The following is a 26170-nucleotide window of genomic DNA, read 5'->3' as shown; positions in this document are numbered from 1 at the left end:
AATTTATCACACTGGAACAAGGTTGATAATAATTAAAGAAGTAATGGTTTACCAAAGAAACTAGAAAGGGAGTCACTTCTTGTTATGTGAGTGAAATCTTGGCTGAAAAATTTAATTCAGTCAAACAAAGATGAGGTTCACAGTGAAAGAATACAGCCTTGTTTGTTTCAATAGGAAAACAGTTCATTATCAAAATTTTAGTTTGCCTGTCAAAAGTCCCTTGGGGCTATCCGAGTTGCTTATTAGTATTGAATTGAGTCTTTTTCTGCATTAATTCTCTACATAAAATTGGTAGGATCCTAGGACAATTTGGAAAAAGGGTGTGAACAGGAGGAAATGTTTACCTCTTGGAGAGCTGGTGACCACAATTGGATTTCTGTGAATGAAACCAGTCCTGAAAACAGGTGAAGCATGCAAGTAACTTCACCATTTTGAATCTTTGCTCTGAATGCTTTAGCAGGATCATACCCTTAACAAGTAATTTTCATTATGTATGACTTCCTAAGAGAGATTTGCTGCAATGAATGGCAGAGAATAAAGCAGCCACTTCTGCATGTGTGTTAAATGTCTACATACTACAGAAGTTACATCAAATGCAAATTACCTTATAGGTGTAACAGCTCTGTTTTTTTTGTGATATCTTTCTACTTGAATTAGTAATCATATTTTTTCCACTGTCATTTAGAGGGGTGTTTACCCCTTTCTTTAAATGGTGGAGGATTCAAAGCAGGTATTTCACAATTGCAAAATCATGTTTGTGAACATATGGAAAATTACACTGATTATGATGAGCTTTTCATTTAAAAGTAGAATTATCAAAAATAGAGGAAAGCCAGTGGAATTAAATTTGTCAGGTTTTCAATTCCACTATAGAAATGAAAATTATATTTAGATACTAACTTCTTAAAGCATAAATATGAGGGTCAGCCCTCACAGCTTCACTGTGGGTATTTGTTAAGTAACCCATTCAGTTCCACAGACACTGTATGAACCCTCACTTTAAATCATAAACTATAATGTGAAACATTCTGGAATGTTAATACATACTGGTTGGAAGACTGCCCATCTGGGGGGAATGAATGAGACCTGACTGGGAGGTATGTGGAGAAGCTTTCTCAATTTCTGCATCAACAGTCTGTCCTTGACCTGCAGCACAGAGTACCTTGAAAGGTTCTTAATAATTGAGGAATAGTGTAAGTTAAATCTAGGAGATCCGTTTTTTCCTTTAATTCTTGGTTGTTTTCAAGTAGGGGTAGAATTTAGAATTCTTGCTTTGGTCACCTTGCATTCAGAATTTAATCTCTTTAACTAAATTGTTGTATTTCCAGCTGCTGATGGTTTTATGCCAAGCTATACTGCAGCCTGAGCTTTATTCTTTCTTACCTCTTTTAAAATTTATTTACATTATGTATTCAAATATATATATATTTTTGTTTGTTGGTTTCAGGGATGTTCTGTTGTGGGCAGGAATATGTGAATGTGTCAGATACCATATGCTGCTCAGGTTCCAGTGGTGAGTCCCTAGCACATGTTAGAAAGAATGACCAAGTGCCAGTAAAATGCTGTGAGACTGAACTTATTCCAAAGAGCGAAGAATGCTGTAATGGAGTTGGATATAATCCTTTGAAATATGTTTGCTCTGACAAGATTTCAGCTGGAATGGTGATGAAGGTAATTGATAGAAAATCTCTCAGTAGCTCTGATTTGACGATGGAAAGAGAAATACACTGTTCATAACTATTTTTCTAAAATAGGAATATAAAAACTCTTGTGTGCATTATTCATTTTCACATTACATCCATATTAATACCGAATGAGTTCACCATGATTGATGTTATTGCAATGAATTCTAAAGGAATTAATAATGATTAGCTGCCTCTGTGAAGTGTTGCCCAGCACTTCAGATTAGTACAGTGGCTAAAAGCTGGCATACTAACAAGACTGGCACATATAGCCAGTTCCCATTTTGTGGCCACTGTTCCCGACAATGTTCCTTGATTGGAAATTAAAATTGAAGTCGCCTGTTCTGATATATAAAAATGCTATTGCATTTCAGTTCAGGCAGGCAGTATAACATAGATTTCCACAACCTTCCCCCAAACCCCAAAAAATTATTAATAAAAATAAAGCAATTGATATTTTCTTAATGGACTTAATCTTGATTCTGTAGAAAAACAGTGGCAATTTTGGCATAAATTTCAGCAGTATTAGATCCCTGTATAACTTTTAGCAATAATGAGGATATTTTTCATGCTTTTGACACAAAGTGAATTATATAGCTTATTTTCACTCCATTTAAATGTAATAATACACTAAGCAACATAAAAGCTACTTCTGTCATTTTTAAGAGCAGCCAGTGACTACATGTGTCAGCAGGAAACAATTTGGCCAAACTTTCAGTTGCAGTTCCAATTGAATTCAACAAAAATTTTCAAGTAATAACATCTCAGTGTTAGATGTAAGCTGTAAAAATGTAAACTGTTTTTTTGTTTGTTTTTGCTTAAGAAAAAAAATCAAAGGATGGGAATTCTATTTTAATATATATATATATACATATAAGTATGTATTTATATTTAGAGAGTGACAGAGAAAGTGGATGAGAGAGGATTGGATTTTGTGAATGCTACAATATGGAAATCAGGTAGATATTGTGGAATGTATCACTCAAATTAAAAGAAAAGCAAACCAAATCCTACCACATACAGGTGTTCTCATATACTTTCCATTCACCTACAGTGGTAATACACAAATATTTCTTCCATCTTCTTTCCTTTCCTTTTTAGGGATTTCATGTCATTTCATTTCCAGACTGAATAATTTTCTCCCAAGCAAAATCCACGTGTTGTGATGAGTCAGCTACAGTTCCTCAGCACATTGTGTTAGTTTATGCAAGGCAAAAATGGGTGAGAATGGGATAATGAATTCTAGCATATATCGTGCCAGATCCATGCCTTGGGTATAATGTATAAACAAAGGAGGCACTTTGTATTTCCTTACCCGTAGTGGAAGAGAGAGAGCAGGGCAGTCTTTCTGATACGTATAGATTTACTAATATTAAAAGGACTGATATTCTGACGTGTCCTGGACCTATAATGTACTTTATTTGTGAATCCAATTCATCTGTATCATGCATCTTACATCAATATCTATCACAACATAATTTCTGTAAAAGTTGCCAAGTTTGAGAAATTGTAATCAGCTAACAAACTAATTTCAGTAGCTGAATTAAGGAAGCATTAGATATAATCTATTTTTTGCTTTCTCTTCTAAGGCTTGTAGCCTAATGTGCAGAAATATTTGGAGTAACTATTGCACTACACCTGAAACAATATTTTTGTTTAAAAAGAATTATTGCTCTCTAGCTTATGGTTTGGTGAAAATATAATTTCATGAATTTTAATATAAACTTGTTGTGTGTAAACTTGATGTTCAGTGTATATTTCTGTGGATTGTTCTTTATGGGTTAAATCTTATATATGCCTCAGTGTTTGTAGAGCTCCCTTTACTACAGCAGAACTTAAGTTTAGGAGTGATGTGGTAGATGGCACAATTTATATAGCCCATGGATAGAGTTATATAAAAATAAATAAAACAAAATTATATATATATATATATAAAATATAGTTAAAACATCTATGGATCAGGTTCTTAAAAGCTGCCAAGGAATTGCACAGAGCCCTCCTGTGCACTAGGAAAGCTAGGAATTTGCTACTGGTTTTTCATCGGACCTTTGACCTACTGACAATTATTCAATATTCAAATGTTTAAATTCTGAGGTAAAATCCCATCCTCATTTAGGGCTCCAGTGGTTAAAATTTGTGATGTTTTGTACGAGGAACCTACAAAAAAAAAAAAAAAAAAAAAAAAAAAAAAGTAAAAACAATCTGTTTCTTTTAGAAAGGACTATTAAAGCATTAACGATCAAAGACAGTAGACAGGCCAGAGACTGAAAGGTTTTCTGCATGCTAGAAATACCAACATACTCAGTGTGTGGTTGCCTGATTTGGATGTTGTGTAAAGACAGAGAAATACTAATGGAAGCATTTGTAGAGAAAGGAAGGTAGTGTAAATATATTAAAATTGTATGCATATTCCATAGGTAAAAGAAGAATGCAAGGCTAATATCCTCTGTCCATTATCTACGGAAAAAACAGCACATTGTGGAAAGTGTGACTTTGATCCTAGGGAGAGTATCTGTGCATGGATAAAAAGTTCACAGAGTGCTACAGAAAAGGAGATAAAGGAAGGTGTGTGTCCAGCTAAAGAGGAGACTGTCTACACAGGAAGCCCAAACCAGTATTCATTTACAGGTAAGAAAAAAAAATGGCATATCAGATTGGTGATTTGCTAGTGTGTTTTAATTCATCCTGGAGAAAAAGATGTCCCAAATGCTATCAGATATTTTAATCGAATGTGAAGCAATTGTACTGAAGTAGCATTCCTTCAGAACTAGTCTGTGAATTAGAACAGTATCTTTAGGGGAATGGAGTGGGTAGTAAGGAGTTTGGTGAATACAATAAAGTCTAAATCTTCTTTCACAAATGTTGCTACAAGTGTTATATCAGACAATCGCCCTACCTAAAGGAAAAACTTCCCTATCTGTCTTTAAAAATGTCAGTAGTTATAGACATAGAAAAAATAAACAACACTTGTTTTGTATATTGATAAAAGACTGAGGTGACTCAAATGCAACTTTTTTTTTCTTTTCTTTTCTTTTTTTTTTTTGTAGATTTGAACCTAGAACCTTTTATCACATACGAGTACAGGGTGGCCGCTTGGAATAGCTATGGAATAGGCTTCAGTGAAATTAGCAGAGCTGTCACTAAGCAAGATGTGCCACAGCATGTAAGTCCACCAAAATGGGCCAAAGTAGATAACCGTGAAGACATGATACTTCTGAACTGGGAAGAACCACTTCAACCAAATGGTATTGTTATATGTTTTTAAAAAATGTATGTTATATCATTATACTGACAGTGTTCCAAAATCACAAAATGTTTTTATTTAATCACTGAAACTGAGACGTGCTTATTCCAAAAACTCTGTAAGAAGAACTTGCCCTAGGTTGAGATCATTTTCATTTTCACAGAAGACAATTTACTATGTCTCTAAGAAGTGCCTAAAAACCTCTTTAGAGAAGAATTGTAATAATAATAATAATGAAATATGATCAGGAAATCACAATCATGTTATAAAAATTTGGGGAGGAGCTTAATACTTCTTAGTTCTTTCAGGAAAACTTGGTTACAATTTTTAAACTGTGAAAACTTGGAACAACTTTCAATTAACGTTGAGATCCACTGAGATGTTGATGTATATGTTGAGCAAAGTGACTTTAGAGTAATTGACATTAACCATTTAAGTGGGATGACTGCCTGTTAGAGTGGTCACCTAGAGATTTTATTTAATACTTTCTGTTTGCAGAGGAGGTTATTATAGCTTACTGTCATGGAGCATTTCTCAGCTAACAAAAGGGAAAACTTTCTTTCTGCGATAGGTCTTATTATTCACTATATCATTCTTCGAGATGGAATTGAGCGTTTTAGAGGAACAGAAATGAGCTTCAGAGACACAAGTGGCATTCAGCCATACCAAGAATATTCATACCAGCTGCGAGCCTGTACTGTTGCTGGTTGCAGAGACAGCAGCAAGGTTAGTGAATTGGTCTATAGAGAACTGGTGCCAGACTTTTATCAGCTTGTGTGGTAACATAAAAATGTTTTTGGAAAGGTGTAATTTGAAGACATGATTATTATTGAGCAAGTAAGTGAAAAGCATCAATAATCTTATTTGGATTCAACTACTGACAGATGTTTATTTGGATCCTAAGGTTGATACAAGAAAGTGGAAGAAGAAAGCAGTAACTCGGTCTTGGCAATGCTGAAATTACACTGTAAAAAATGATGTTTGTTAAATAGAAAACTGCACATGATAGAATAGAGTAAGGAATATTAAAATGCACTTTCTCAAATCCTTGAAATTAAATCTTTGCTTCTCACTAAGATGTATATAGCTTCTTCTTCCTTGCTATTTCTTAGTTTACCTGCTTTAGTTCTATTAGATCAGCTTCTTCAACGTTATTTTTCGAGGCTGCTTCTACTATGTTACCTTCACTGGCTTTCCATGTCTATACTGGCTTCAGGCTTTACACTTTATGCACAGTCTGCTTCTCCTTCTGCTTTTTAAGCAGACAGAATCTCTTTCTTCCCTTTGTCACTCTTTCATTTTTTCTCATATCACTTAGAATCATGGATGCCTTTCACCAGCATTATGATCTAGCCAGCTCTAGTTTCTCTTCTGCAAAGTATCCGCCTTAATATAATATCCTTGATCTGTGAAAACAACTTTCTAGGAGTACAAGTATAAGATACGTGGAACAGAAGTGGGGAATAGTGACTGTGTTTTGTAATTACGGTATCTGTAGGGTTGAAAAAGGTACATATTTTTCTTATTGGTACAAATATCAGCGAAAAATATGAGAAAAGAAGGACTGACAAAGGGATAGAGGTAGGCACATAGTCCTCTACCTGCACAGACAGCTATGATCTGGAACCTGTATAGCCACAGTTGCTACAACCATTAGCCTGAACTAATACTTTTTTCTTATTACACTTGTCTGTAATTAAGGAGTTTATGGTTGCAAACACTGAAGTCTGCAAGTAGAAACTGATTCCATCAAATGTACTAAAACAATATATTATAGAGGGCACATTTTATATTTAGAGCATAATATAAATACTTTATAGTGGTAATAACAGAAAATGAAAAGTGATTCTCGAAGAGAAAAAGGTTCAACTCACTTATTAAACTGGTGTAATTTGGATATGCCTCTGTTCGAAACAGTGGAGATGTGTCAACAGAAAATCAGCAGTTCCCGTTTCCCTTCACTTTCCCCTTTCTTTTTTTTAGGAAGAGCTAAACAAGTGTGAGCTTAACAAGAGCTAAGTTATTCTATCTTTCAGAATCTTTGGTTTCCTTACAAAAACATGGAGTTGCACATAACTTTGATAGAGTTCAGATTGCACTGGATATATTGAGGCTTAGCCCCATGTTTACTGGTGCTTAAAATATATGAAATCAGGCAGTTAAAATGCAGAGACACTGACGAACCATATGGAAGAGAGTTATCAAGAGTTTTCAAGCAATACAGTTTTTGTTGTTTCACCCCATGCTATACAATGCAGCTAAAATTGTGGTGAACCTGTCGTGATAAATTGTAGACATAGACTTATGTAATATATTCAAGGTCAGATTTCATTGTGAAAAAGGAGGAAAAAACTAACTAGTTCTCCAGGCTCTTGGTAATGATATGCCAGGCCAAACAACATTTTAAAACAAAAGTGACATTCTCATTGATCATGGTATCTAGTGTACTATTACATTAAATTGGTGCTTAATTCATATGTCTTCAGGTAGTTGCAGTCACTGTCCAAGGAGTCCCTGAGAGTGTTCAGCCACCAGACGTCAGTGCTTTGAACTCAACAGCATTGCATTTAAGCTGGATTGCACCCAAGAAACCAAATGGTATAATCAGAGAGTACCAGATCAGTCAAGTGGGAAAAGGACTTATTTACACTGACACTGGAAGTAAAATGCAACACACAGTATCAGGTAAGGAGGCAGAGCTCTCTGAGAATCTAATGTCCTATCCTTAAGATATTAAAAGTATTAACATTAAAACTGCCACCTGTCAGTTTAAATCTTTTTAAGATTTTAAAACTTTTAAATCTGACCTTTTGTGCACAGTTTAGAAATGTTTTATATGGATTTTACATACCCGAAATTTATTTTCTTCAAGCTTTTCAATTCGGGCTCCTGATCACAGAATCACAGAATCACAGAATAGTCTAGGTTGGAAGAGACCTCCAAGATCACCGAGTCCAACCTCTGACCTAACACTAACAAGTCCTCCACTAAACCATATCCCTAAGCTCTACATCTATGATGTTAAAATATGAATAATTTCAAAATTATAAAACTAATCTATCTAGCTCAATTCACAATTCATGCTTTGTGGTGAGCTTGAGCTTTCAGATATTCTGTGTAGGCTTGGCTTCCCATAACACAGATATGACTCTGTTTTGCTATTAATGTGCAGTAATGTGGTTGAAGTCACTGGTGCCACTGTGAATGTGTAGCAGTGTAGGAGCAAGAAAGATACAGTACTTTATGCCTGAGATATGAAAAAGGAAAAGAAAGTGAAAGATTAGGATTCTGTTTATAATGTTAAATATTGCTTATATACATTTTTTAAATGCTTGGTGAAATTTCGTGAATGTGTGTGTATCTGAAGGAAGCCTTAGTCAAGAGATTTGGGGAGGAAAGATTTAACTCAAATGTATTATTGTCACATATTCATTTTTTTAGTAATATTTGAATTTTACACTGAAGCAAAATGATACTTAATAAACCAATGCTTCTTTTGAATACAAAAGATGAACATAAACTTTTTGGGATTTCTTTTCACACTTCTTGACCTCAGGTTGCTTAGTAAATTCTTGTGTTTGTGTTTTCTGAGAATTCATAAATTCATTATTCTTTTTTTTTTTTTTTTTTTTTCTACCTGATGGAAAACACAAAGATTCATACATTATAGTTGTTACAGTCACCATACAAAATCCACCTAAGAAGTAGGAGTTGACTTAGGGAATATCAAAGCCATCCAGCATTCTTCCCCTCCCAGCCTCCCCTCAGAGCATGAGTTCTGAGTCAGGTTGAATCCCTTCATGTTTTCAAATAGATAATTCTTGTTGTGGCTGCTCACAGAAGACTAAAGGATGGCTTTTCCTCTTTGGCAGTAGCATGCTCCAGCATGAAATTCATCAACGGTATATTAAACCTATCACCATATTCACTTCTTCTGGAGATGGGGTATTAACAAGAGTATCCCTGTTTGTGGTATATGTTTCAGAATTGCTGTTTTAAGTTTGTGATGTAAAGAACACCTACCAAGCAATGATTTATCACACAAGCCCATTTGAAAAATACTACTTGTGCTCCTGGTTCCTTCCAAAAAAGCACTTATAGCTCTAGAGTAACTGAGATTTTTAATGCAAGCAATACAGTTTTTCCTTACGAGTTGCAAGGGAGAGGAAGTAGATACCTCCTGAGAAACAAAGATCTTTTTTCCTTGTATGCTGCTATTCCATTAAGCTATTGTCCAATGCTGCCATGTTCAGCCAGGAGCAAAATAAGTGGTTGTTCCTCCTGACAGTCATAATCAAATTCTGTGCTGTTTTCTGTGGGATGTTTCTTGGGTAATAATGTGGAATTCATGGCAGTGATTTTGCAGTGTGGATAATTACTGCTCTCTGAACTCAAAGAATAAACTAAAACAATCAAATTTATTTCATACATAATCTCAAATGTTTGAACTAACTATTGTGTAGTCCCTGTGGATGTAGGTTTTGATTTTCTTATCTTCCTTTTTTTTTTTTTTTTTTCCTTTCCAAAAATGTCTCCTTTTCCCTGAGCAACAGATGAACATTAATGAAGCTGTAGCATTAGTACTTCTTGAGATTTTGAATCTATGGTCTTGCAAATAACAGACGAGAAGGATAGCACCTTGCCACTGCACCATTGTCTCGCTGCTTATTTTTAATTACATCAAAGCTTAGGAAACATGATCCTACAAATGCTTTGTGGGAATAGCGGTGAATGTGCTCATCATGTGAAATCCATAAATTGCTTATAATCCTCTCAAGATGTTAAAAAAAGCATTAAGTAATTGAAGACAGGAAGTCCTCAGTTAATTATTTAGAGGTGTTATCAATGCTTTAAGCAAACTGAAGCATTTTCTGCTATCTCACTGAGTTGAATGCCACTGGGACCTAGGGGCAGCAGCCATCATCTTCTCATATTCTCTAATGCAAACAGCACATGGCAGCTTGTCAATAAAAGACCTTTTTATATCATTTATTACTGAACACTTCCACTACCCTGTACAGAACAATTTGGATGACAGTTATGGCATTGTTTCACTTTGCGTTACTACTCCTTTACAAATGGGCCTGCTAATGCTCTGCAGTGGGGGGCAGGCAGAGGGTAGGACTAAGAAAATAATTAGGGGAATTGTAACAGAAAGCTAAGAGTGCCCTCTTCAGCAGCAGCAGGTGGATTTATAGCAATAACTCTTCTCAAGTTCCCCTTTTTTGTACACTAAAGATCATATCCCAAATAAGAGGCTTTATCAAGCATTCATAGGAACAATCATCGTTAGGTAAAAGCCAGATAAGATCATTGATATTTACTTTAGGAAAAGAAACAAGGTTAAAAAATATTATGTGACTGAATGAATGGCTTCAAATTCTTTCATTTAAATATATTCTCCATTTCAAGGTAGTGAAAACTGAAGAGAAAAGGTAATGTTGTCACTGGTCAACCCTATCTCAATGCAGCTTTGAATTATTAGGAATATTTATCTAAAAAGCTCATGGGGATGGAAGGGTTGTATAAGGCTGTGGTCAGAAATCTGACATCTTCCTGAGTAAATTCCCATGGAAGGGCCCAAGAGTGTTAGCCTGGAAGCTAATTACTGACCTTGCTGGAGCCATACCCACAAATGCAGACAAACAGTATCAGAAATAATTGATTTGGCTACTAGGATAATGCATTCTTTAAAAAGCTGTTTCACAACTCTTTTGGCAAACAACAAATGCTGCAATAATGAAACAGATTTCTAAGGCTAAAAGAACTAAATAATAGTAGACCCCTCCAAAAAATAAAAAAAAGAAAAAAAAAAAGAAAAAGGAGGGGTGAAGTATCCTCTAGTGAACAATTACACAGAGAAATTGGAAAAACAAAATGCTGTTTATGTTACAAAATTATCTTACCTGATATTTTTATTATCAATCACGTACATAGCTTTGTACAGAGCTTTCCAAAGCATACGTAAGACAAGGTCTGTAATGTAGAGCTTTAATATCGTAGATAAAAATCTGCTATGACTGCTCCATGTATGACTAGGGTTTCAGGTGTCAGAATTCCACCAATAAATTTAGTGAAACCATGTGCTCTTTTTTTAATGCCCATTTTTCTCTTTAAAGTGTAGTTGTAAATGAGTATTGCTTTATTATGCATGTTTCCTTTAAAAGTGAACATGACTCCCTTTAGGGGAATTCAAGTAATTTGTTGCCACAGTAATCTTTTCTATCCTGAAATGTTAAATACTTGGCTTTCCTCCATGCCTTTGCCTCTCTCTAGTCTGCAAGTGTCATTTCCTCTCTTCTTACTTTTATACTCAGTGTTCAGATGATTTTTCTTCTTTTCCAGTTCATGATTAGGTTACAGTCAGGACTGTCCCTCTGAGTCATCTCTTTATTTTGTCTCCTTCATGTCTTGTGTAATTTGTAAGCAGCCTGCATGTTTTCCATTCATTACTCTACCTTTCTACATAATCATTGTTTCTTATTTCTATTTTTTTTCTAATAGGTTTTAATTAAAATGTCTGCATACTGACTGTAAGCAAGGATTTGTTTATAAACAAAGATCTTTCCCAAACTTTGTCACAGAATTGCATTGTTCTTGAAGTAATTACAATTAGGCATGAGTTACATTAAAAGTATGGTCACTAAGCCAAGCAATTACAAATTGACCTGCATAATATGTATGAATTGACCTGTTTAATCCTAATTCAGCCTCTTTCACATAAGCATCTTGAAATGGTCTGTATGACAATAGAACAGTAATTTGTAGGTAGGATTGCTGCCTCACTTGGTGCACAAGATGCATCTCTTCCAGGCAGACCAAAAAATAATTAAAAAAAAAAAAATCCAAAAGATTCCTGTAAATAAGACTGGTACCGCAGCTTCTGCAGTGTTTAGTAGGGTTATTCCTTCAGCGAGTCTCAGTGTAGATGGGCCTAATTCTAAGTCAGTCTGCAGCTAAATATCCTTTTCTCTCAGCAGACGTTGAGCACCTATAGGCAGAATAGGCAGACCTATAAATCCGAGGTTGGTGGGAATGCAAAACGCAATGAGGGAGACCACAGGGATAGCAAAAACCTATTTTCTGACCAGCCTTGTGCCCATGGCTACGGCTAATGTAGTAACCTGGGCCTCCACAGTCTGGTCAACAGTTAAAGCTGAGCTCTGAGGTGTTCGAGCCAGGATCACACAGACGTCTGAATCTTTAAAGATTTGATCTGTTAAAACTGTAAGCACCATTTAATGGGTATGCACAAATAGCTTTTCTAAAGCTTAGTTTCTTAGCCAAAGTTGGGTACATTTTGTATGAGCAGTCCTAAAATCCAGTTCTTAACCAGTGGGCAACTTGATGTCAAAACTGAAGTCATTGACACAAAGCAAATAGATGTTTGAAAATTTCCAAGGAATGTTCAAAGCAAGATATTCTCTTTTAGTCTCATTCAAGGATGCCAAGCATAGAAGGTTTGGGGTGAAAAAATAGTTTTCAAAAACTTACAAGTAACTAAAATTAGTATCTTGGAACATGGTTATCATCCCTTTTTCTGACTGTTTTATAGCAGTTATAGCAAAATCTTGTAAAAAATAATAGGAAAAAATATGGACAAAATTGAACAAATAGAAGCTGGAAAAGGGGCAGGAACAGAGTATGTCTTTGGACTTGTTTGCAGTTTAGTTGGAAAATTCATGTTCAAGTAAGGGTTTATTGTTCTATTTTCTCATTGTTGCAAATATAGAATCACAGAATCACAGAATAGTCTAGGTTGGAAGAGACCTCCAAGATCACCGAGTCCAACCTCCTACCTAACGCTAACAAATCTTCCACTAAACCATATCCCTATGCTCTACATCTAAACGTCTTTTAAAGACCTCCAGGGATGGTGACTCAACCACTTCCCTGGGCAGCCTATTCCAGTGACCAACAACCCATTCAGTAAAGAAGTTCTTCCTAACGTCCAACCTAAACCTCCCCTGGCGCAACTTTAGCCCATTGCCCCTCGTCCTGTCACCAGGCACGTGGGAGAATAGACCAACCCCCACCTCGCTACAGCCTCCCTTGAGGTACCTGTAGAGTGTGATAAGGTCACCCCTGAGCCTCCTCTTCTCCAGGCTAAACAGTCCCAGCTCCCTCAGCCGCTCCTCATAAGACTTGTTCTCCAGACCCTTCACAAGCTTCGTAGCCCTTCTCTGGACTCGCTTGAGCACCTCCATGTCCTTCTTGTAGCGAGGGGCCCAAAACTGAATGCAGTACTCGAGGTGCGGCCTCACCAGAGCCGAGTACAGGGGGACAATCACTTCCCTGGACCACTGTTTCTTATGCAAGCCAGGATGCTGTTGGCCTTCTTGGCCGCCTGAGCACACTGCTGGCTCATATTCAGCCGACTGTCAACCAATACTCCCAGGTCCTTCTCTGACAGGCAGCTTTCCAACCACACATCTCCCAGCCTGTAGCTCTGTTTGGGGTTGTTGTGCCCCAGGTGCAGGACCCAGCACTTGGCCTTGTTGAACTTCATGCCGTTGGCCTCGGCCCATCGGTCCAGCCTATCCAGATCCTCCTGCAGAGCCTTCCTACCCTCGAGCAGATCGACACACGCACCTAACTTGGTGGCGTCTGCAAACTTGCTGAGGGTGCACTCGATCCCCGCGTCCAGATCATCGATGAAGATGTTAAAGAGGACTGGTCCCAGTACTGAGCCCTGGGGGACTCCACTAGTGATGGGCCTCCAACTGGATTTGACTCCATTCACCACAACTCTCTGGGCCCGGCCATCCAGCCAACTCTTAACCCAACGAAGCATACGCCAGTCCAAGCCATGAGCAGCCAGTTTCTTGAGGAGAATGCTGTGGGGAACGGTGTCAAATGCCTTACTGAAGTCAAGGTAGACCACATCCACAGCCTTTCCCTCATCCACTAAGCGTGTCACCTTGTCATAGAAGGAGATCAGGTTCATCAAGCAGGACCTGTCCTTCATAAACCCATGCTGACTAGGCCTGATCACCTGCTTGCCCTGCAACTGCCGCATGATGATACCCAAGATATTCTGCTCCAAGAGCTTCCCTGGCACTGATGTTAAACTAACAGGCCTATAGTTCCCCAGGTCTACCCTCCGGCCCTTCTTGTAGATGGGCGTCACGTTTGCTAGCCGCCAGTCAAGTGGGACCTCCCCCGATAGCCAGGACTGCCAATAAATGATGGAAAGCAGCTTGGCCAGTTCCTCCACCAGTTCTCTCAGTGTATTTGTATTAGATGTTCAAAACATTGCAGGGTTTTCAGCTGTTCACTTCCAAAGCTCTAAGGAATTACATTTTCAGGTGTTTATCTGTTGGAAAGCTTTGAATTTCTATGGCCATTGACAATTATCATAGAATTATAGAACAACTTGGGTTGGGAGGGACCTTAAAGGCCATCTATTTCCATCCCCTCTGCCATGGGCAGAGACACCAACCTGTGCCAGTGCCTCACCACCCTCTGAGTGATTATGGAGAATATGTCTTTGCCAAGAATGTTTAGGTAATTTCCAGTAATGTCTTAACCACTTTGTGCAGCCAGAAGTGCAGTTTCGAAAAACAGCAGCTTAAGAGACTGAGTAAATTCTCAGAAGGTTCATATATGGTTGAGGTCTGGACTGTAGTTACTATGCTACAAGTACTATCTAAGTTAATTGATTTGAAGCTAATTGAGATAAGTCTATACGAGGAGCATCCATAGATCCATTGCAACATAGTTGCATATTCAGTCTGAATTTTGTCAAGTATTTTAACTAGTAGAAGACGTATTTCTAAATTAGCAAGAATTCACTATTACAGTATTATTCTGATGTAAAAGAAGAATGACTTAAATTTTATGTTTGCCAAAAATATTGAAAGTTAAATTTACCTTTAAATCCAGTACTTCCTTGTAGTGACAGAATTTTGGGAATGCCTTCGTCTAACCTCTGTTTGCTCTTTCTAGGTCTGCAGCCATACACTAACTATAGCTTCGTGCTTACTGCATGTACATCTGCTGGGTGTGCTTCCAGCCAGCCACTTTCAGGTCAAACTTTGCAATCTGCTCCTCATGGTAAGGAGAAAAGGCATTCTTAGAGACCTGCAAAGACATAGTCATAAGGGCTTGTATTTTGTAATAGTTTAACAAGGTGCAAAACCCCACTATCATCAATCAAGCTATCATGGATAAATTTACACAAGAGAATCCATCTCTTTTCTAAGAGCATTTGGAGCTCAACATGCTCTTTATACTGACTGCCTGGCACTGTACTTCTACTTTGTTTTTGTGGCAATTTTTCCACATTCATCGTTAAGTTAGCAAGGTTAGATTTAGCAGATGTCTGTTTTTCAAATCACAAATAAATATGCAGAGACAGCTAGGCAAAGAAAGGCTGTAGCCTTTGGCTTTGTTCTCCATTATTATGTACCTTGTCTAGTTAGTTACATTTAATGAGGGTTAAATTCAGAACGTGTTGTTAAATTCTCTTATCCTCTCTGGCTATGTTTAATGCTTTTGTTACATTGCTGAAAGCAACAGCACAAACTGTGCGACACCTTTCATTGTCTGTCATAAAATTAAAATAGTGTCATTGTGATGTTAATAGGGGTATGGCCAAAACCTCATCATATCATAGTCAGCTCAACAGCAGTGGAAATCTACTGGAGTGAACCAAAGAAACCTAATGGACTCATTACTCAGTATCAATTATTTCGTGATGGAGAACAGATATTCTTGGGTGGTAGTAGAGACCTGAATTTCACAGATGTTAACCTGCAGCCTAACAGTAGGTAAGGCATATTAAAGCAGTTTGGTGATATGTGAAATGTGTTCAAAATTAGTGTTTGTGAAATGTACAAAAATGTAAATTACTCTTTTAACAAAAGAAAAATCTCTTATTGTATTACTTAATCATTGGAAAATTGGTAAAGTGCAATTTTAGGAAGCTATCAAAGGTGAAGAGCCTTAATCAACTGACTTCTCTCTCTCTCTCTTTTTTTTTTTTTTTTTTTTTTTTTTTGAGAATGTCTTTCTGACTGACGGAAAGAAGGGGAAGCCTTTTATTTTCCCCTTTGGTTGTTCTTGAACAGTTGTTTTATTTCTTATGGAATATACTTAGCAAAATTAAAGTCTTCATATGTTAAACAGTACCGAATGTCTTTTATGATATTTTTGTGCATATTGAACATATTGAAAGCATCAGCTGCTAATACTTTAATTAGGCCATTCTGGAATTTGTTTTGGAATTTTTTGGTTAATATTTCTTATGTAAGCTAATGTAAACTTTAGTATAAAAATTATTGTTCTGGTAAAGAATCACTTATGTCAGGAAATCTTAAAGGTGAAAGTGCTCACTAATGCAGTATTTGTAGTCTGTTCACTTTAAATTGGTGAAAATGGGAATGTTCTATTACTGATATGCTTAAAGCTTCTAACCATAGTGTCTACTGATCTTTTTGTGTTTGCGCAGATATGTCTACCAGCTGGAAGCCAGCACTTGGGGCGGCAGCAACACTAGTGATAAATACGTTATACAAACACCAGTAGGAGCACCAGAGAAAATTCATGTCCCATATAATGTCACAGTAATTGATGCATATTCTATATTTTTAGCTTGGGACACACCAGGTAAAAACATATTTCTATGTAGTACTTTGTAGCAAAATGAAAGGATAAAAAAGTAGTATATTAAGGCAAGCAGCTGAATCATTCTGAGTTTTTATTCTTTGTATTTGGTTTTAGTGTCAGTGTGATTTAAATAACTAGTATCTAAAGCTGCTGTTTCTCAGAGACATTATTAAAATAATGTTGACCCATCTACTTGACATAGATATTGTGAGGATTAGCTAATCAAAGATCCATGTATTAATTTGATCTTGTAAACTATTACTGAGCACAAGTAGTAAGGGGAAAAAAACAATTACACTGAAAATGAGTTTTCCCTTCTGTTCCAACCAACCTGAGTTACAGAGAGGGAGACCTGTCAAACTTTTGGGTTAATGATGTCTTGATAACTATGCTGGCAACTAAAATGTCCAGTTGTCCTGCACAAGTCAATTTTGAACTCCTTTTAAAAAAAGGTTTAAGAGTATAGTACAGAGATCCCATGCTAGCTTTGACCTGATAGAATAAGCTTTATTCACCACAGCACCTTAGTGTTATGTGGACTTATTACCTTGCAGTATTGTAGGTCAGGAAATGCCCAGAGATTTTTCAGCTCTTGTTCCTCTGCTCCTGAACATTACCAGGTTGTCTTGGCCTGCTACAGAGGTAGACTAAGAAGGAATATTTGAATAACAGCATCTTTCTATGTTAGAAAATGTCTTCCATTTTGTTGATGTAGATCACAGCTTAAGTGACTGGTGTGGTTTGCTGATATGATAAAAATGATATGGTATAGCTATTGTGGAACAATGAGAGCAATGTAAGTGAAAAGTTTTCTGTCTTGTGTAGTTCATCTACAGCAAGGTGTTTTCCAGTTTCTAGATATTATTTTTTTTCAGTTATAGTGAGGTCAGGTTTTTTAGACACTTCAGATGTTCGCATATTGCAATAGCAACAATATATGTTTTATCAGTGAACACAAGGACATTTTTATGTCACCTCTTCCTAATTATTTAAGATGTTTGTACTTTGCAGAGCAGTCACAGTAGCATCAATTGGCATTAAAAATAAAGTGACCTAGTAAAGGTGTTTTGCCTTCAGTGCTGGATCGCAAGTATTGTGGTAGTGCTTAGCAGTGTTCACCCTACCCATTTAAGCAATGATTAATAAATCTATAATACCCTGAGCTGTCAATCTTTTAGTTTTCAGAAGCACAAAATCCATTATAGAAATGATATAATATATGAAAAAGATTAAAATCTTAAATTAAACTTTTCTCCCTACTGCCTGGAAGGATTTAGAACCCAGCAGAAGGCAGGTGAATTCGAATGGCATATAATCTACAGTTGGTTTTATTGGAAAGTGACTTATGCTGTATTATAGTTTTGATAATAAATATAATTTAAGATACAAAATATTCAGCAACATTATAAATAGATTTAAAATATAGGAATATACTGTAAAAGCATAGGCTTGTGTTGAGTGCGGCATTTCCCAGAAAACATTGGCCTTCTTGTTCTGGACCTTTTCTGTTCCAGCTGCTCAAATTCCTGTTACTCATAGCAGGTTACAAACATGCAAGGAAAATTGGGCTTTGTGTAGTACACTTGGTAATGTTGCAGTGAAGATGGTGTGTACAAAGGTTTCTATATTCCTGAAACCACAAGATCAGAGGGTTGAAGAAGAGGTTGGATGTTATGAGTCTACTGTAGAGGATGAGGGGTTGATATATTCACACAGCTGTAGTAATTGCTCTCCTCAGTCAGGGGAAAGTACATGTCCTTCCTTGCAGGTACTGGGATGCATCCTGAAAGCTTATCTTACTTCTGTGGATATTTGGTGACTCAGTCCCTTCCTCTCTCACCATGTTGTGGTGTCTGCTATTTTAAGCCTTTAAGTTTGAATAAGGGATTCTTCTTTATGCAGTGCCCCTGCTAGGATAGAAAAGAAAGGAAAAAATGCTGTTGATTTATCACAGAGCCCCAGGGCCACTAGCTGATCTTTGTTACAGGGATGGGGGATATGTAGAGAAATCTTAGTTCATGATACTAAAATAAACAGTGTGTGTGGAAGCTAGAAATTAATTCTTGACTGTTCATAATCCTGTTTCATGTTCATTCTGAGACCTTTGTGCTCTTAGTGTTTTTTCACAATAGGAAGACTTTGGGGCATGCAGGTGGAGGTTTATTTTGAAGGTACTGATATTCTGGTATGAGATAGAGCCCATTAACAGGTCCTGTGCATGCAGACCTCTGAGGCCACATATATCCCCAGCTTACTGTAATTCACATGTCACTGTGTGATGTAGTAACCTTTTCTCTTTTTTTTCTGTATGTGAATCCAACATGGTATATTGAAATAATACATATTTCCGTTTAAAACCCAGAATGCAGCTTTTATTATATGGATTGTCATTTACGTCTCGACAAGAGAGTTGTTTTAATTGATACAGTCTTCATGAAAAAAAAAGTGCTTTATATTAGCCAAGTTTTGATAGAAGGGTGGTTGGTCATAATGTCTTCCTGTCTCTGGATATCAAGGATGCTTTGGCAATCTATCTACTTATCTGCTGTAATAAATTTAGATCTAATATTCACCCTCAGTATTAATTAATGGTATTGTATTATGCAGACCTTTCTTTTTGATTGCTTTCATTATAATGTTTCAAAATCTGTGATGTATCTAAATCTTATAACTTCACAGATATGTGTCATTTCACTACTCCTGACTTAACTAAATAGCAAGGTAGCCAAGTAGTGGCTAAAGTGATGGATTCAGAAAAAAAAAAAAAAAAAAAAAAAAAAAAAGTGACACAGCTCACTCACTATTGAAAATGGGACTTTATTTTCTGAAATGGGCATCCCATTACCTTCTGTTGCATTCCTCAGTGTACAGTCCTCAAAGGTATGGTACATTTCACTGATACGTTACTGAAGGATATGTTAAAATTATTGTGGAACTATTAGTGCCATGGATAGAAGCAGAAAAGCTGAATGGGAAAAAAATAATAATAATTCTCCCAAGGCATATCCATACATTTTATTGATAGGTAGGCATGTAGCTGTCCTGCATTTCAACTCATTGACAACCCCATTGGTCCTCACTGGGGGCCTGATTCTCCTGCATATGCTCAGTTGCTAGCAATAACATGAAAACAGAACATGCTCAAAAGAAATCAGATTCTGTCCTCTGCTTCTACACTACTTGCTTCATGTTAATGATCACCTGGATTAAAATGACTTCTTTCATCGTGTTTTAATAATAAACTTCATCCATCTCTGGGTTTGGTCTAGCACTTAGAGTTGTGTAACGTCTGGATTTCTATTTTGATCAAATTTGGTATTTGAATAACATTTGTCTCTTATCTTTGTCTCTTAGCTTCCCCAGCTAACCTGGTTTCTTGTTTATTTCAGAAGGTGGTCTAACAAATTGTGCTGACTTCTGCTAGGGCAATGTTACACTTCCTCTTTTTGGTTTTCTCATATAAATTAGTGTTCACACCACATCACTGTAGGCCAAATTTTTTGAAGTTCTGCATCTTGAAAGTAATCAGCATCTCCATCTGCTACTGTCTTCAGAGTCTTACTGGGAACACTTGTTACAACCAGAATGAGATACCTAGATACATAAAGTTTATTTTTAATATGTAATATCAGAAAGCCAAATACATATTTTTATTGTCTGAGATTAAATAATAAAATAATACTTTAGACTTTATTCTCCTGCTTTTAAATAAATAGAATTATCACTCTTATTTTTAATATTTGTTGACTTTAACTGAAAAAAATCAGCTATTTTGCTTCAATTGTGATGGAGTTTCACATTGTGTTAAACAGTTTTTCATCAATTAACTTCAAAGAGATTTTTGGTGACCAGCCTGTAAAACGGGCAGTGGCTTTTTTTCCCTAATCTAGACAACTTGTGCTTCAGATTCAATTTATGAGCTCCACTAGTTTTGAAGTACACAGAGCAGTCAAACCAAATTTGCAAAGTTTTTGCACAGAATTGTCCATTGAACATTATCCAAATATGCCCACAAAAAAAAAAAAAAAAAAAAAAGGTTTAGTTTGATTGACTTGTCCCATTGCAGAGTGTGCACCTGCTGTGCAATGAAGTCACAGAGAAAAAAAGTGGAATAATTTAACTTTATTTGTAAAGATAATCAGGGTTTTTCTGATTACATCTTAACTTCATAAATGTTAAATAACCTATCAGCATCTAGTTGTTGTAAATTATGAAAAAGAGCATTGCTGGGAATATTAACCAACTAAATCCTTGTTCTTTAGTGAACATGAAAATGTGTTATGGCAGGTTGTCATTGTGCTCATGGTAACTTTGACACCAAATAACAAAACTGCCATTTGCACTTAGGGTAAATTGGTTCACTTGTGCTTTTACGGTTCCTTTTATTCTGACATAAATTTATGAACTCTGGAACTAACCAAGTCGTGTGGTTTCCCAGCTGACTTGAACAAATATGCCCATTTCATTTCCTTCAGTCATCAGAGCACAAAAGGTAGTTGTTTCAGACTGGCTGCAGATGCTAAAGGCTATTCTGGAACATAAAAAGTTTTTTTTTTGACATGTTTCTGTGTTGCATGAGTGGATTATAAATTGATCCTTTACTCTTAGCATTGAATTAATTTGATCAAATTGTGGAAAAATACTAGAATTTTTCATGTAGTTTTATTTACAGTTTCCTGTTCACTTCCACATAATATTTTTTCTGCTGATCATATTTATTATTGGTGTCATTCATTAAACATTTGCAGCCTTTAGGAGGAGGAGATTTAAGATTATGGATTTTTGTTTTAGCATTTCTGCTGAGATATGGACTGAATGTTGGATATAGGTAAGAGTTATGTTGAGTTATCCTTTGCTTCATATTGACATCTGGATTCAGCTGTTCTTGCTTGTACTTCAGCTTCCTTGGGAACTCAGGTATTCTGAATAGTTCAAATTTTTAAGGTTTCTGGTGATTTTGCCTAGAAGAAATGCACTTACCAGATGCACAAGAATGAATTACATGAATTATGTGTCACTTCATAAGTTAGTGGACGTTTCTTGCTGAAATACCTGATCTGTCATAAGGACTGGAGAAGAAGGCTACCTTACCTTAGCAAAAAAATAACTTTATTTCTTTGAGAAGACATCTACTATACTTCAAGATCACCTCTCAGCTTTCCTTTGTAGCATCCTGCACAACTTAAAAAGCTTCTTGTTATTCTGTTCTTAATTATTTTTTCTTTGAAACTTTACATTGAGGAAAAAAAATACACTGGTATTTTTCTACTTTCTGTCTCCTTCTCCCTTCACATTTTTCAGTGGTTAATGTCAGCACCTTCTTCATGTAAAATGAGCTGTTGAATAAGCTTGAAGCCATGCCTCCAGTTCAGGGCTATTTTTTCAGTTTTTTATTATAACAGCATTTCCTTTGTCTAGCACCTAGTGAGGCAGCATATTTGTATTTCTTTGGGATCTTTATGTCCCACTTTTCTTTTGAGAATTGTAAAAACTTGGTATTTCAAAGATACTTTATATACCATATACTTTATCAGAAAAGCACCAAAGCCATGACTACAAGAAAGAAGGGACTTGTTTTCCAAATTAACAAACAAAGTTTCTCAAGATCTGGACGAGTCTCAGAACTGCTTAAAGGCATCTGGTTCTTGGTGCAATCACAAAGACATCTCTGTGACATCCAAAGTAGGTATTGTGTTGAAAGAACAATGTGCTCTTGCTAATCAGATGCATCTTGACTCATTTCAGAAAGGTACCTTGTCTACTTCTTTTTGTACTTTGTTTTTACTTAAGGCTATGCCTTAAATGACTGCAGAATGAAGGAAATACACTTTACTGACAAACTCTTCATTGGTTATTCTCTTGATTTTATGAAACCGCTGCTGTCTGTGTAGAACAGCAGTAGAGAGACAATGAAAAGCCCATATCCTAATTACTGGAAAATAATTGCTATTATGTTTTGTTCATGTACCCTGGATTCTTCTTTCACCCAAAGACACCAGTAAGGAAAAGAGTCTCATTTAGATAGTAGCTGGAGGCTTTCTGACTTTGAATATTGAAGGGTCTGGAATCCAAGGATACAGAGATACAGCCAAACAAACAAAAGCAAACAAACAAGAAAACATTTAGAAGCTATGCAGAAAGAAAGGAACTTCTGCCAGTCTTTCTGAAGTGATGGTGTATGGCTTAGTTTGTTCTCTTGAAATACTGAATTTTTCAGCTTCTCTACAGAACTGGAAAACAAAGAATTGACAGCATGGGAAGATGAATAGAGTGGGAAAAAAATTGTTTGAATTTGAACAAGATAGGAAAAATCAGTTTCATTTCTTCAACAAAAACTAACAAACTAATAGTTTGTTTTATATCAGATGAAATTATATGTTTGTTGGTTAGTGTACTTTTCTAGTAGAGTAGGCTAAACACCTACACTCAGGTACTGCTGCTGGGCTAACAAGGGATAATTTGCTAAATGGAGGCAATTCACTTTGATCATATGACTCTACACTCCAAAAGTGGTACTTAGTAGCTGTTAGCTCTTCAAAATAAGGAAATAAAAGCTGCCTGATTCCCAATTATAAGGTCACTCCTCTTCCCAGAAGTAGCAATTGCAACACTTGCATTGACTGAATTGAATTTTGATTTTTAATTAAGAACTGTAATGTCTATCTTCCAGTTAAGATCTGCAGGTGGATCTTTTCCAGTTTATATTTAAATGGTTTTAGTTTCTAAGAGGCAGTAGGCAAAACCTCCAGAGGGGCTTACATGTAAAATTGTATATGATGAATGTCTCTTTGAAGTTGTTGTGCACTGGTGTTAGTATTTCAGATAATTACTGGTTCTTCTCTGTTTCACAACAGGGATATTTGCTGTCAGTACGCCTTTGGAATACAACATCTTACTAAATGCAAGCAGCCCCACTCTGCTAGTGAAGCCAGCAGGTCAGGCACATTTTGCTTTTGTGGATGGCCTAGATCCCTATACCCTGTATGAGATAAGACTGCAAGCATGCCAGAATGGTAAGAGTTTTTTTAAAAGGCTCAGCTCTATGACTAGAAAGAAATGGAGATTTTCCAGATAGATTCAACTCATGAAAACAGATAAAATAATATTTCTACATCAGAGTGAAATGTTTACCTAGTGAAAAGAAAGCCTAGCATTGAATGAAGCATTAAATATATCTCCATGTTATATCATGAATATTTTAAATGGAGATTTTAAAAATGTATTTTAGGTAATATGTACCTTTTTTAAAAAAAGCTATTCACAATAGCATAACAATTATTGAAAATATGCATACAGAAAAAAAAAAATGGATTATGTCGTTGTTCACCTGGAAGAAATAGTAATCACAAAGACAAATATTACAAAATTCCTTAAACTTAGTAGAAATTCTCAAAATCCTACTGAAATCTTTCTAAACTGATACCTTAAAACCAATTCTATTCTGACCTGCATTGGTGAAAGTCATAAGAAATTCAATGATGGAGTTGCAGTTATTTAAATGAGTATTTAATAATGAAATGATGCGCCATTTCATTGGGAGGTTCTTGACTTGACATTCATCAGCTTTCAATGCATTATCTGTTATTTCTGGTAGCTTTCTTTAGAAATGCTCAGTCCTGAACTCCATCTCAAAGAAAAGTTTATGCTAACGGATGAAAAAAGCCAATTCTGTCACTGTCATCCTAGCATGTCAGTGAAATCCAAATTGGCTCCTTCTCAATTTTCTCCAAAATTTTTATTGTTTTATGCCTCTTCTACTGATATTTAACTTATTGGACTACGAACATTGTTGCACGTTGTAAATACCATTATGAGATCCCCAAGAGTTTTGTGAGGACAGTATAAGAGTTGTGATTAGACAGACAGCTTGAAAGGGCATTTAACTAATTTGTCATGGAAAAGATTCCCTAACCAGTGAATATTTTAATATATTTTGTGGTTTGTTTTATTGCAAATCATGAAGTGTTCTCTTGGTTTTTACTTCCTTCGGTGATTTATTGTTTTCATCCAGTAAATGTAGCCTTTGTATATTCCATTTGGAATATTTCCATTGTTTTATTGTGCTTTCCATTATTTTCTTGTTGTTATTTTCTTTCATTTCCATTATTTTCTTGTGCTTTCAATTTTTAAAATTACTCTTTTTTTTTTTTCTTTTTTTTTTTGTCGAGGAAGAAACACTTATCTCTAAGCAAACTTCTCTTTTTGTAGGTGGGTGTGGAGTGGGTGGTCGCACATATTTAAGAACTGCTCAAGCACCTCCTAGCGGATTGAGCCCACCTATTGTTAAAGCAATGGGATCTGCACTCATAGAAGTGAAATGGGCACCACCTAGGAAACCAAATGGCATAATTACTAACTACTTTATTCACAGGTAAATGCTTTATCACCTCAGGTTCTGTAGCCATATTGAACTGTTAATTTCTTTATTCCTTGATATATTAGAAAGTGAAAAAATGTAGAAGTATATGGTAAAGTTTTCTTGTTTTTTGCCTTTCAAATGCTAAGGCAAGATGCTGATGTATGGATGGACAAGTTGAGAATGAGAGCTGAGACAAGAATCATATTCTACAATAACAAAAAGCAGGTGAAAATACATTTTTGAAAAAATCAAAGAAACAGGCAGTAATTGAAAGATAAATGCTCATTGTGGGTGTTTACATAGACCACTAGGTACCTTCTTCAATCCTCTCTGATAGGCAATTGAGAAATTTGGAAAGGAAGCAGGATTAATTCACGGTTGTTGAGATTTTCAAACCCTAAAGTGGTTTCTGAGTTCCGAACACAAAACAATTTTCTAAGAGGAATTATGTTCCTGTCTTTGAGCAAGTAATCTGGAGTGTGATTATAGTACAGTTTCATTATATAAAATCTTCCAATTAAATTATAGCTATTTATGTTCCTTGGTGTTTGAACTCAGCTGCCCTGTCTAGGTGGTTGACTGACACATCTTCACTCCCTTTGAGGGGCTTCATAAGCTCTGTGTGAAGATTTTTCTATATAGGTATTTGTGTTTAGGGAAGTATCAAAGTAGCAGAGCACTGAAATCTACTGTGCCCATTGGTTCTTTAAAAGCTTGCTGAAGGGTATATGAAGCTTCTTGAATAGCTTCAGGAAGTCAGAGGACATAAAACTAAAGCCACATGTTAGAAAGGGACTTAAGCTCTAAATTTCCATTTTTTTTCCAACTATAAACATGTAGTAAATGCATGCTGGGCTGAAGCCGGCCTCCCACACAGAATTTGGGACATTTTATTATATTAGAGCTCTGACTGAGAAGACAGGGAAACAAGTTATATTTTGAATCAGCAGTGATAATTAATATAAATTCACTTTTGTGTTAAGCACAGTAGTCTCTAAAAATTACTAGTCTTTCGAAATACCCTTTCTTTGCTCTTTTTTAATTGTCTCATCAAAAAATACCAAGATCCTCCCCTTTATAAAGAGAAATAAAGTGTACGTTATAGCCTAAGACATGTCTTCACTCTGTTGGTTTTGTAAATAAAGCTGATGATTACTGCTGCTATTCCATGGCAGCCATGGAACGGGAAAACAGGAAATATAATGCAGAAAGCCTGCTTCAATGAAAAATACTGTAAATTGAATTTGACAGCACTTGATGGCATTTGATTATTCT

General features: G+C 36.1%; 1 protein-coding gene across 1 annotated transcript in view; it reads left to right on the top strand.

The window, feature by feature from the left end:
• USH2A (usherin) overlaps positions 1-26170 on the top strand; it is a 414223-nt gene that overhangs the window by 331302 nt on the left and 56751 nt on the right. Inside the window, exons 51-60 of the mRNA XM_035320952.1 lie at positions 1448-1671; positions 4100-4310; positions 4730-4927; positions 5498-5652; positions 7413-7611; positions 14875-14982; positions 15515-15698; positions 16379-16536; positions 23391-23549; positions 24745-24907. Coding sequence (XP_035176843.1) covers positions 1448-1671; positions 4100-4310; positions 4730-4927; positions 5498-5652; positions 7413-7611; positions 14875-14982; positions 15515-15698; positions 16379-16536; positions 23391-23549; positions 24745-24907 — 1759 coding nt within the window. The remainder of the gene's footprint in view (positions 1-1447; positions 1672-4099; positions 4311-4729; positions 4928-5497; positions 5653-7412; positions 7612-14874; positions 14983-15514; positions 15699-16378; positions 16537-23390; positions 23550-24744; positions 24908-26170) is intronic.

Source organism: Oxyura jamaicensis, chromosome 3 (assembly GCF_011077185.1).
Source record: "Oxyura jamaicensis isolate SHBP4307 breed ruddy duck chromosome 3, BPBGC_Ojam_1.0, whole genome shotgun sequence".
NCBI lineage: Eukaryota > Metazoa > Chordata > Aves > Anseriformes > Anatidae > Oxyura > Oxyura jamaicensis.
Note: the sequence above shows the minus strand (reverse complement) of the source record. Positions and strands in the feature narration are given on the sequence as shown.